General features: G+C 37.5%; 1 protein-coding gene across 1 annotated transcript in view; it reads left to right on the top strand.

Moving 5' to 3' along the window:
• TRAPPC12 (trafficking protein particle complex subunit 12) overlaps positions 1–13,538 on the top strand; it is a 44,376-nt gene that overhangs the window by 6,992 nt on the left and 23,846 nt on the right. The window contains exons 3-4 of the mRNA XM_010220496.2: positions 3,291–3,404; positions 4,244–4,382. Of these exons, the coding sequence (XP_010218798.2) occupies positions 3,291–3,404; positions 4,244–4,382 (253 nt within the window). The remainder of the gene's footprint in view (positions 1–3,290; positions 3,405–4,243; positions 4,383–13,538) is intronic.

Here is a 13,538-nt window from a genome sequence, read left to right as displayed (position 1 = left end):
CAGTGGTATGGCATGCATATTTACTTCAACAAGCTAGAAGTTCTCCTTAAAAATCTATATATTTTATTTTTTTTGTTCCTTCTGAATCGGTGAGCAATTTCCAAACCTTTTTGTAGCTGATTTGAGAGAAGAGCGGAGACACAAGTAGCAGAAACAGTAATTGGGGGCTTGTGGGGAGAGGTTTTGTTTCTACGCTAAAAAGCCTCAATTTATTGAATAGAATCTGGATGACTTAGCTCGAAACTGTTTTCCGCAGAGGCCGAGTAATGTTGTAAATTCCCTTCAAGTGTCAAGTGAGTTCAGTTTTCACTGAACACCCTTATTCCAGACATCCAGTCTGCAAGCTTCTTTCACAGTTGGTACCAATCATCCCAGCTCTTCTGCTTGGCCTTTTTTCCTTGGCACTGTGATTCCAGATGGATTTTAGTCTTATTCGTTGCATCACCTGAGTTTCACTGTCTTCATTCTAAAAAACAGTTTATGGTATTGTGTACAGAGAAAAAATACAAAGATTTCAGCAGTCATGTTCTCTCAGCCTTGTTCAGCTATAATTCAAAAACCTATCAAAATTAACCTGTATGGGGAAACTTTTAAGGGACAGTTACATGTGAGATGGTAGCATTCAGCTACTTGGTGGTTTTTTTCAGTCTTAATCTATGAATGTCATCTTTCAGGCATTGTGAAAACTCTTAATAATTGGCTTTCTTATGACACTTTTATTTAAAAAGGAAGAAACATTATTTTCTACTCATACTACAGATTTGGCTTGTATTGTGTCTTTTATTTAACCAGAGATTTTGTTTCTAGAAACTACAAAGTTGTAACATTTTCAGTTTTCTCACATTCGGACTGCTGCAACATTCTAAGTTCAGCTTCTCAAGTTATTTGCTACCCTATATCCCTTTCCTTCATCACTCTGTGTAAAAAACAGGCTTATTGAAGACTCTGGACTACTAAGTCCAGCGATGGATCGTGAGATCACATGCAGGGGGTGGTTAATGTGGGAGAAACTGCTTTGCTAGCCTGGGTTCATTGCGTGCTCCACAGGCAGGAGGTTCCCGTGCAGAGAAGTGTGCTCAGATTTAGCTGAAAGGCAGTATCTCCGTCCACCCATTTAAAGAATGACTTTGATTTCGTAAAGTCAGGCCTGCCTGATATGGAAATACTAATTGCACTAAAATTGCACTAAAAATATCTCTGAAAGCTGTAAAGGAAACAATGTGCTTGCTGATTTTTTTTAACATTCTTTGTTATATGGACTAAAAAAAAAAAAAAAAAGGTCAAATTTAACATCAGGAATCCTAGTGTGTAAAAAGTACAGAAATCATTCAAAGCAGAGGCTCTTATTAGAAGAATTTAAAAACAACAGTGCTCTCATTCTCTCTCTCTCTCTCTATATATATATATATACTTTTTTGTGTGAAAGAAAGGTTAGTTAATATCATGTATGGAAAGAGGTTTTCTTTTGCTGGGCTGATGCTGCGTTAGTGAAATATTTGGTATAGTTCCTCTACCAAATATATTTATTTGGTGTATATAATCTGGGAATCAGCATTATCTATGGAGAAAATGCTTTCATACAATTTGACACAATGCAGTAGGGCTGTGTCTTGATTATCGTAGTAGCAGTGTTGGCAGTTTTATCTTTCAGGCTGTCCTGCTGTGCTTTTGGTGATGCACTTGGAGCTGTAGTTTCCATGTTTACTTTGAAGGATATTATGATTTACAGACAACATTCATAACCGGTATTTTCATGAGCAAGGAACCCAAGTCCTAAGGGCTTTATAACACAGGAGAGAAAGTAGTGACAGAATCTGCAAGGTTTTGAGAGGATCAAGTACCTGGAAGATTTCTGGCAGACTGATAGCTCTGGCAATTCTAAATCTGGCTCAAGTTGCCAGAGCCAATAACATGTCCTGTTGGACTCCAACTAAGCTCTACTGCTTTAGCTTCCACAGAGGCCTATGCTCCATGGCCAGCAGACAGCTTTGCTTTTGCAGTAGTGAGGAGTATTATGTTTTCTTTTCCAGTGAAGATGGCTATCACCGTGCTTGTAAGACCTGCCTCTCCTGGCTGTCTTCTGCTATAAAGAAAAAATTGTTTTGTCAATGCCCGAAATCGTTCCTTAAAACTGTCGCACCTAAGCTTGTCCATAAATGTTCCATCATTATTTTTGACTCTCGCTCTCATTCAGGAAACAAAGATGAGCAGTGCTATATTCTTAAGTCTGCCTCTGATCTAACGATAAAGGAAATTAATTTGCCTCTGTGGGAGAGGAATAAAGTTCAGATAATCTATCTCCATGCGTTTCTGCTTTTCGAAGTAGATAAGAATTTATGTTGAAGGGTGTTAAAAATACGTATCAATTCCTGCCCTCCCATAAGGCCACAGAGATCTCATAAGGAAAACTGCCGTGTTGCTTCACGTTCACACTCTGGATCAACTTCTGCATTTCCAGCAGAACTCAATACAGGGAGATAAGGTCATCAGTGCACTATGATCTCTCTTGATCTCTCTTTATAATTGTCCCTTGAAAAACTAGAACTGTAAAATAGAGGCCATCGGGTACAAAAGCTGTTCAGTTGCTGCCAGTAGTTTTCGTCAGGTACTGATTGCACTATTAACTTGTTTTCCAAACTGTAAATAGTAGAAATCATCTAGAAGAATGCCAATTACATGTGAGTGTCCAAACTTCAGAAGCATTGAAATGGGTGTTTTCTATTCCTTTAAATTTCTCTGGCTGACATGCTAGGTTTCTTTCACATTTGGTCATTACATTTTATTGTATTTAAGAAGTCCTGTTTGAAAGAATCGGTGACCTACTGTCCTGCAATGAAATTTACAGGTTCTCTAATGAGCTCCTGGGTGCATGTCTCTTGAAAAAAAGGTTCTGTGTAACAGAAACACAGGACAGTTCAAAACCTGTGAAACAAGAGTCTCTAAAAAGTTTTTTTTTCTAGTGTTAGCTCTTTCCAAGGCCACATTATTGTGTACAAGGTGGAAGCATGAATATGACAGTGTGATAATACAGTATAACTTACCTAACTAGACAAGATTTTGTTTTAGGAATGAAAAAATATGTTAAAGAATACTGTAAAGTTAGCCTGTCAATGAAAATTCAGATGTTTATTTTTTGAATATGAAACTCATTCCATCTTTCTGGTCTTATAATTTTATGTGTTAAATTATTTATTGTCCTTCATTGTTAATAATAATACTAAATAATAATACTAGAATAAAGCTAGATTTCTTTTATTTTTTTTGCTACTTAATATTTTTTTTCTTCCCAGAGCAGTAAAAACTGGAGGGCAGCAGTTGACCTCTGTGGGCGACTTCTAACTGCCCACGGTCAAGGATATGGAAAAAGTGGACTACCTACTAACCACACAACAGATTCCTTGCAGGTATGTTCAAAACTGCATCTCCACGGCCTTTCTCCAGAGTATTCACAGCAACATTCTTTGAAACGTGCTCAAACTTCCTTTCAAAATTGTCCTAAAAAATAAGCCGATTAATACATTGTAGCAAGTCACTTTTGCTGTTTTCTTATGGAAAGTAGGTCATCACTTTAAACAAAACATTTTTAAGAAGTAAAACTCTTATTTTGTTTGCATATTTTTAAAGATGGATAGACTAGTAAAAAGAAATACACTTTGCTTATCTTAGAAGCCTGACTTTGCTAGCATTTATGGACTCTGTATAGATTATGAACTCTGTAGTAAGATTTCAAATATTAGAAATATATTTTTTGACAATTTGATAATAATAACCCAAATTCATGATACAATTGTTCTATTCGGTGAAGTGTGAACAGAAGACAAGTACAGTGCTGGCCCTAGTACTATATAGATCATGGAAATTCACTGAACTCATAATGCTGATGCTTAACATTACATATTTTTTAACATGTAAAACTTCGGCTGATAAATCCTACATGCTATCTCAATCTAATTAAAAAGAGATGTTCTGATTTCGAGGCAGACTAACTTAGTTTGTAGGCTTCATCTTCAAAAACAAACATCAGTCCTTTGGTTTTTGTTATTTTAATGACTTTGTGAAAAGTGTTCTGTGAAGAAACATGTAACATAAGTAGTGATTCTCATCACAAATTGTCATAGAAACTCATTAATTGACTTATCAAAAATATTTTGGAAAAAAATCCAAGATTATTCATATATGCCTTCTGATTGAAGCTAATAACAGACTTTGCCTTTTGCTTTTTTTATATGTGTTAATTTTCTAGCTGTGGTTTGTGAGACTGGCATTACTGGTAAAACTGAATCTCTTCCAAAATGCAGAAATGGAATTTGAACCATTTGGAAATTTAGACCAGCCTGATCTTTATTATGAATATCACCCTCAAGTGTACCCTGGACGAAAAGGTACTACTTTTATCAAGTGTTTTGTTTTTTCTGCCATGAATTCGCATTTTTATTGCTCATTATTAGATTTGCTTTTATTTTAAAATATTGGTGAACTTTTGATTATTTTTTCCTGTAAGAAGACGATTAGCTTCTGTGTTAAAATATTGGCAAAATTACTCCATCATAATACAGGTTTGCAGTATATTTTCATGATACTGATAAAGCATTGATTTTAGAGAGGAATGCTTTTAGTAATTAAATGTAATAAAATATTGTGGTTATTTAATAAAATTAAATAAAAATATAGTTAAATAAAACAATATAAATTAACTATATATCCCATTGATGAAGGGGGAAAAAATCACCAAGCAGTTATTTACTGTGCCCCTAGATTATTCAGATAGTTTCATTATCTGGAATATTCCAGTCCTCCAGGATTCTAGATATGAAAAAAATTACCATTCTTAAGAGCAATTTCTCTCCTATTCCAAGTCATTTTATAGGTCTGTTTTTGTTTTTGTTTTCCTTCTAAATCGGTGTATTTTCCCCTGATACAAACACATTGTTGAACGTCTTGCTGGTTTTGGCTTTCGTATTTGAACTATCCCTCATGAGTTGTTCATAAACGTTATGTAAGAGGTAACTCCATTTGAACCCTCTGCAAAATTTAGTGCCTTTTATGTGAAATGATGGTAGTCTGGATGGGTGAGGCTATATAGATGGCATCACAGATTTTGAGATTGCTAGAAAAGGACTCAGGAAGATTCAGGATCTTTCACAGATGGTTGTTTCACCCGTGCTATTCTGGAAGGGTCAGCTGTAGCCCAACAAGACCAATTTGGACTTCCTAGAATGGGAAAATCCCCCCAAGCGAGTCGGTGTCTTTTAGACAGTCGTCTTTCTTGTCTTGAATATATCCAGCCCACTGAGAGAGATGTGTGCCTTTTAACAGTGAGGGAGGTTTTGGACGTCAGCCTGGACATCGTTTCGAATTAGCTGAATTTGGACGTGATGCAGTTTAGCACAGAACGAGCGGCCTTTCCCAGGGCAGGTGAATTGTCTCTGTCAGCTGCAGTCATACAGTTTTCACGTGGGTCAAACTGCAGTTCGTTCTTCGTTCTGCCCTCACCTCCTACCCAGGAGGACTATTCAAACACAGGGCCCCTCCTAAGAGTGTCCTCATTGCTACCGCACAACTCATCCTCGCTCAGATGGACTAGGGGGACTCCTTCCTTTTATTCCATACATCAGCCTGGAGTGAATTCTCAACCCTTTTCTGCACCTTTTTTTTTTTTTTTTCCTGGCTTATCAACATTTTCATGCTTTCTTCATTCTTGGCTTTCTGCATGGCAGCTTAAGAGTTTCTCATCATATCTATTTATGAAGAGAATCCCTGCAGACCATTTCAAAGTCTGAGGCACTTCAGTCCTCAGGGAAATACGCACAGTCACAGAATAAATGGAAAATATATGGAAAGCTCTTAGGCATGGCTTGGCCAGCTCTTGCAGCCACCCTTCTTGTGACTGACTGTGGAAACCTTAAGTGCTTCTCTCATCCCTTCGAACTCCAGATCCAAACCGTCTTTGCAGCAGCCGCTCAACAAGAGCAGCTGTTTCACTGAAATTACAGGCATCTGTGCTAAAAAGGTGAGCACCAGGAAGAAGTTATGTCTAATGACTACGTATTAGAGTTACAAAAGCTGTTAAGTTTAAGAGAATATGATATCATCATTTGGAGGCCAGTGACAGGACAAGGGGTAAGGGGTACAAATTAAAACACAGGAAGTTCCACCTCCATGTGAGGAAGGACTTCTTCACTGTGAGGGTGACAGAGCCCTGGAACAGGCTGCCCAGAGAGGTTGTGGAGTCTCCTTCTCTGGAGATCTTCAAAACCCGCCTGGATGCCACCCTGTGCCACGTGCTCTAGGTGTCCCTGCTGGAGCAGGGGGGTTGACTAGATGACCTCTAGAGGTCCCTTCCAACCTTAAGCATTCTGTGATATCATGCTTCACTTTATATTTTACAGTTGAACATACCAAACTAGACCATTTCCTGATCAACTATAACGAAAATAAGATTCAAGTTGAGTGGAGCAGACCTACCAATTGCATCCCTCTGTTATGAGTACAATGTGATTAAGGCATGGGAAGAGCTATGAAATCTTCCTTACTCACTCTGGCTAAAATTAAATTACACAACACTGGGTTATGGGTAAGGGAATTTAGAATACAAGCATCATTAACCAGCTAATTTAAATAATAAAATAGGTGTAAATCATTCATATACTTTCGTTGAAATGTATATAAATCCCCAATACACTGCTGTTTGGTAATTTTATATATCATTTTGTGGTTTAACAAACATAAAAGGAGTTTTGTTCCATCATTTTAATTTTGATTGATGGTTTATAAATGAAGTAAATGCTAAAAATAATTTTAATAAATGGAAATTAGATATAAATAAGGTACAGAATAATTGTAATAAATTTAATATTCTGCATAATTTCTTTATATTCAAATTTAAGAAATTAGGATTTTTTTCTCATTTTCTCTGTTCCTAATTTATTTGTTATACTTAGCTACATAGACCTTTCTGCCATCAGTAAGCCTGTCCTCATTAACTCATTTGACAATTTGACAGTGTGGAAATAATTTTAGTATTTTGAAGCATATTAAAATATTGAAGCACATTAAAATATTGAAGATAGTCGTTTGGAGTCAGCACAGTAGAAATTCTTCTCCATGCTAAGCAATTGGGGGCAGAATCACTGTTGCCACATTGCTGTGCAGCAGGTCACTTCCATGAATCCAGGTCAAAAAGTAGATGCCCCTTTGAGTTTTGGATGTTTTCAAGAGTTGTTCTCCTTTTTGGCTCGGTTATTGGAGCAGAGAGATCAACAGCAGGTGGGGACTTGCCTGAGATCCTTCATTATTAGTAAGCTATGCTGAAAGCTGAGGCTGCCCACCTCAATTATGAATAAGTGGGTTTTTTTCTGTAAGAAAGAAGTTTCATAAAATATTTATTTAGTTTCTTGTTTTTGTTTCCTGTAATAGTGTCTTTTCTGGGTAATACTATAATCACTTTCTTCAAATCTTTACTTAGATTTATAAAAGAATATTTTCTTTTTTTGCTTCTAATGGATACACTCAGGCTTAGCTGTGAATAGTATTTACGTTTATAAAAACAAGTCTAATTGTCTATTCTACTGTGGAAGATAGCATAACGTCTTTATTTGTTAAAAAGAATATTTATCTTACTTTCGTTCAGAAACAGTTATTTCAAATAATTATATCAATTTTCTTTGTTTTAAAAAAAAATCAGCTTTTTTGAAATTGTTACACTTGTTAAGGCGTGTGAGTTTTTGCCAGAAGCTAGGTTTTGTAAACCTTAAAAAGGCAGTTAACTCATTTTGCTGTGGTTTTCATTTTGCATCTGTGTCTGCATGTTATTTGGGTGGAGGGGAACGGGTACGTTTTGAAGATGGTGTATTTGGAACATCAGAACAGAAACATGGTGAATGGCATCGAGCTTTCAGACTAAAGATGGTCCATAGGGACTTTGCCTGCAGGCCCAGCTTTCCCTCACGCCCAGCAGCGGAGACGTTGAACCGCGTCACGGCGGTCAGAGGGAGCAGGAGGAGGAAGCGGTGGCGCTTGCCGCCTCGCGGCACTTACGCGGTGCGGACCCGGCTCCGTGGTGCTCGCACACGTCTTCACTTCTAGCTGTCGGCTGCTGCAGAGAGAAGCAGAAACGTCGCCGTTTGGATGCTCTTTTGCTTCAGAATAGGTCAACGCTTAGGTCAGGAGCCGCATGGCAGATTGCTCCCTGCACTTCTCTGTCCTGCCCTTGGGGAGATATAAGGCGGAATTTTTGTCGTAGTTCTCATGGATTTGAGGATTTTCATAGTGTTTTGTCTTTTGATTTATGCAGCTTCTCCCCCTTTTACTCATATTGTTTGTTTCTGCATTCATCATGATACTTCACAGACCTCATGTGAGAGATAAGCTAACCGAAGATATCCTTTCCACTGCTGATTGCTGCGTGTTTCGGAAAAGAGTGAGAGCCAAGAACTAAACTGGCACATTAAAATACTATTTCATTCTTTTATGAGATAATTTGGCCTTGTTTCTGGTTAATAGACCAGTAAGTTAGAGAAAAGAAACGCTACCCAAATTAGTGTTTTAAAAGCTACAGTAATTGAGAATAATTGATTATGAGTTAAAAAGAAAAACTTGTGTACAAGTAAAACCAGGGTCTTTATTCCCTAGACCAGAGTTCTGTTTGTACAGGTCTTTTTTCTTTCCTTTTCTTCCCCCTCTTTTTGACAATATAGCATGATCTTTATTTTTCTAATGTGAAATCAGACTTACATTATCTGAAGGGAAGTGCTACATAAGGAACATGTTACTAAGTATTTAATTGTAAGTGCTCTAGAAACTGTTTTCATACTATTTACTTTCTCATGAACTTTCTTATTGATCCTCAGACAGATGTTTGTTCAATTTGTGGCTGAATTGTGGCCACAGGGATGTAGCAGCATGTGCTGCAGTGCGAGGACACTTTCAGATGAGCAGGGGAAGCTTTCAATATATATATATATATTCCCTTCAGAAAGTAGTTTGAGCCTATAGGCAGACTTCAACTATCATTTTAGTATATTTTGTTAGGCTTCTATTTCTTTTCTGGCTTTACTGCTAACCAGTGTTATTTTCCCATCTCCATCAGCTGTTGGTTAGTGGTAAACCCTGAAGCAGAATGGGAAATGGAGTCAAGAAAAAGAAAAATAATGGGGGAGGAGAAGTCAAAGAAAAAAAAATAGGATAAGAAATGCATGGAATAAAGAAATTATAGCGTATGGAGTTCACCTGTCTTAATATATTCACAGAAAAAATGAAGAAAGGGAATCAGGCCATTGTTATACGTGGTATTTATTTTCTCATATTTTACTACAAGTAGTGCTGTGTCTGGGTACCTAATTAAAGCCTCTAGAAAAATGGGATTTTTTTTTGCCAAGTACTCCTTTTTTTTTTTTTTTTTGCAGTATTGTGTACATCTCCTTACTTCCTTTTTAAATTCATTACCTGTTCAAAGGTAATTAGTATTACCTAATTGTACCCATGAAATCTGCTAATACAGATCGAATAAATAACAGACAAGCATTATGCTTCCAAATGGGCGCAGTAGTCAGGGAATTTTTACTAAGGTAATGCACATGTTTTAGTTAAGAAACGTATGTGTATAAATTTAAGAGGCTAGAGTGCCGCCAGAAATTTTAATTTTCGTTTATTTCCCATATTTTTGTTATAAGCAGCACCAACTTTATATCGTATTCCTTAAAGATGAGCAACTGAGTGTGTAGATAAGTTACTCATTTCTAAATTCTGCCTTACTGGATAACTCTCCCTAGTGAAGATCTGTGGTGATCCCTTTGAGGGAGGACATTGGTTACTGTACTTCAAATCTTTCTTTTCTATTTTCTGTGCTTTGGTGCAAATAGTGTCTCTGAGTTACTGAAAAAGTATTTTTGCAGGCTTTCAAAATCAGATCTTTATTCAAAATAATTTACCTATACGGTCTGCCTTAGAAGTACAGCCTAGCAGTAAAGAAAGAAAACTTTCTGACAATACAGTGCTGTTCTTTTTTCTACAGAGTATTTAATCTAGCACATTCTTTTTATTACAGCTTAGTGTTAGTATACTTGGTCTTACTATCTTGTTTCTTTTTTTTTTTCTGATGTGTGTACTGAAGCAGGTTAGATTTTTCCCTTACCTTTAATCTGCTTTTTCATTAAATCTTGTATTCTGAATTCTACAACCTGCCCTTTAGACCTTCCTGACACTGCTGTTATTGATGGACTACAGTCATGAACAAATGTCATTACCTCTTCATGTTTGTTTTCTTGTTAACTAGACCAGTGTAAAATAAAAAGTACCGGCCCTTCTTAAAATTTCAGATGCACTTTACCATTTCCTCTTTCTACCGGGAATACTTTGGCTCCCAGTCAGCCTCTCTTTCTGATACATGTGTTGTTATTCCATCTCTTAACATTTATTTCTTTCTTTTTCTGTCTTGGTTGAAATAGAGTTGTATTCCGCTTAAGCAGCTAGAATTTAAGAGACGATTCCTCAGCCTTGTTCAGTAATTTCCTCCTCTTGCTGGGCACAGCGCGTAATTCTGTGCCTCATTTCTGAACCTGGTAGATGAAAAGGCCCACCCCCTCCCCGCCCCTTTTTTGATATCAAAAATAGAAACTTTTCCTGTTTTATGGAAAGTTTTGTTTCTTACTGTGTGTTGGTACCCTTACTGTCCCAATGTGGCCATAGTCCTTATGGAGACAGGTAACTACTATGGGTCATTTTTTTTTTAGCTGAACATTAACATAGCTTTGCTTGAAAATAAATCCTAGTAAGATTTCCATTTTGGAGATGCATAAAATTAAGAAGCTGTGTCTCCTCCAAACCATGTTTTCAGCTACCCAGAAACATCTAATTCTTTACAATCTTTCTTTGAAATTTTTGCTATTATATTATTATTCATTATTTAGCACCATTTCAACAGTGTGGCTTGGCACTTCTATTAAAAGGAAAATTACTTCAGCTTTAACAGAGAACAGAAAATCGCTACCTGGAAAACAGTGACTTTAAACAAGGTTTTTAAATCAGAGTGAATAAATAGGGCAGGGCATAAGCAAAACCCTCACCAGGACCTTACTGTTTGGTGCTGAAATACCCGTTGTTTTGCCAGAGAGGCTGACACCAATTGGAGCAAACTCTGAAAGGAGTGTGAAGAAGTGTCTCCTCAGGCTTTCAAATTATTCTTTTTCTGAACTTTAACCAAGCAGACTCATCACGGGTATAACCAGCTGAAATATTTAACTGTTTGTAATACAGTAGGAAAGCACTAGTTGTTATTCCTTCTATCCCATTGAAAAGAATGGGATTGTGGAGCAATTTCTAGGTTACATTTTGTTACGTTATTACAGAGACTGAACTGATAGCAGCCTCTCTGAGCTAGGATTGCCAGAAAATGCTCACACAGGATAGAAATGAGTGTTGAGGGAACCTCTGAGGAATGGTTTTGGTTTTGAGCAGGTTCATGGGAAGCTTGGCCCCTTTCAGAGCTTCAGTAGCAGCCTCTAGGCCCTCAAACCAGGGAAGCACCGGGCAAAACCCCCATCCCAGCGGATGGAGCTAGTGCCGAAAGTAAAGCCGGAGCAGGGATGACAAATAATTTTTGTCAGATATTAGATTTTACAGATTTCCAGTGATAGTAAGTGAATACATAAATACTACCTAATTTTATTTTTATTGGGATGGTTGGTTAATTCTTTTTTCTGTTATCATTATCTTCAGGTAACAATGATCATTTTTTTTTTCTATGTAAAATTGGAGTTATGTTAGTTTGCTGTCCTTAACAGGCAGCATAAAGTCTGAAGCGTTCATCCCTTTTAAGGAGAAGCACAAGAGAGCTTCTTTATACACTGGTACACGTTTTGTAGCCTGGCATTGATTTGTTGGCATTTTCAGGGATTGGGGAGGTCAGTGTTGCATTATCCTTGCTGTGAGTGTCTGAATTCTGTAGTGTGTTAGACTGTTTGTCCTTAAGAAAGAAAATAACAGTATATTTTGGTCCTGTGTTTTGCCTGCAGTTGTAAGTACACCTACTTTTTCCATTGTTTCAATGTGCCATTTAGAATTCCTTAATTGTTGCATAAAAAATGTGCAGGGGGGATAAGAAGCTAGGAGCAAAGAAGCTAGGAAACATCTGTGCCTGTGATTACTAAGCTAATGAAAATGTTTTCTGTTTCCTCTTGTTTCAGTAATTGTTACAAGTACATATTTAACGTAGTGGGCATTTTTTAATTTGTGCACAATTTGATGTATTTGAGGTATTTGATTCTATATATGTAGCTTTATAGTTAATGAAGCATAGGCTTGTTGATGAACACCTCTAAACATACTCTGTGTGTTCAACTTAAATAAGTAGCATTTAATTTCTTTTTTTGGCTCAGGTTTTTGCACTGCCTTGAATGGTTCTAATTGTGCCTTTGCTAAGCAGAATTTGTGGTAGTCACCTTATTAAGCCTCAATTTTTTTTTTCTTTGTCATCATCCTCACGGTAAAATGTTAGGAAATACATTTTTTTAAATGAGACGACTGATGTGCTTCGTAGGATGGGAAGGGCTGTGTTTCTGTAGCTCTGTGCGGTACAGAATGTGAGCGTGGGCACTCTGCCTCCTGAATGGGAACGGGCCCTCCTGACCGGCGCCCCCGATGCCGCCTGGCGGGGCTGTGTCACGGAGCAATCAGCCTTAAGCCGTGCTCTTTAGACCCAAATCCCGGCTCTGTTAACTTGCCTAAGTGTTCAAAGTCAGCCCTTTCTGCAGCTCCCCGGTGCTATTGCTTGTTCCCTTTGCTGGGGGAGCCGAGGAGGCTTCGCGTGTTCCCGCCGGGCCTCTGCCTTTCCCGCCCTCGGCCGTCCTGCTCCAGCCCTTCCCTGTGGGCACTGAGCCCGGCCGCAGACCTGGCTCCCAGCCAGCCTCCCTGTAACCACCTCACCTGGGTCATCCCAAGTTGCTCCTTGAGATTTTTCCCTCAGACAAGTTAATTATTCTGGTTCCTTAGCTTTCAGAAAACAATAGAAACATAGTTTGGATGCCAGAAATAATGTAGTAGTAGAATCTATTCATTCCCCCCCACACACTTTTTTTTCCAGTTTTAGGAAAAAGCAGGGTCCATATAGTTTTTTCTATATTCATATAGAAACATGTTCATGTTCATATGGAACATGTTTCTATGCTCTTTCATATTAAGCAGTTCATATAAAGTTCTTTGGATGAACAGCTCTCTTTTTATGCATTCCATATTAATGCCTTATATTTTCAAAACAAGCCAATGTAGATTGCTTTGGTACTTTGTGTAGGTACTGCTTGAAAGGTTTATCAAACGTAAAGTAAATTTCTGATCATTCTTTTTAACCTTTTAACCAGAAAAGCAGTCTATAAATATAGGAACTGAAATAGATGTACTAGCTACATTTCATTTAACTAACTTGTTATTCATAATATCATTTAAGTTGAAAAAGAAAAGCTTATTTGGAGATGGGAGCATGAGGGGAAGCTTACTTCTCAGAAAATCTCAGTTTCTTTTTCAGATAAACCGTATTTAAGGAATAT

This window comes from Tinamus guttatus, unplaced genomic scaffold (assembly GCF_059628265.1).
Source record: "Tinamus guttatus ecotype Peru unplaced genomic scaffold, ASM5962826v1 Tinamus_guttatus_pri_ptg000383l, whole genome shotgun sequence".
Classification (NCBI taxonomy): domain Eukaryota; kingdom Metazoa; phylum Chordata; class Aves; order Tinamiformes; family Tinamidae; genus Tinamus; species Tinamus guttatus.
This window is presented reverse-complemented; position numbering and strand designations above follow the sequence as displayed.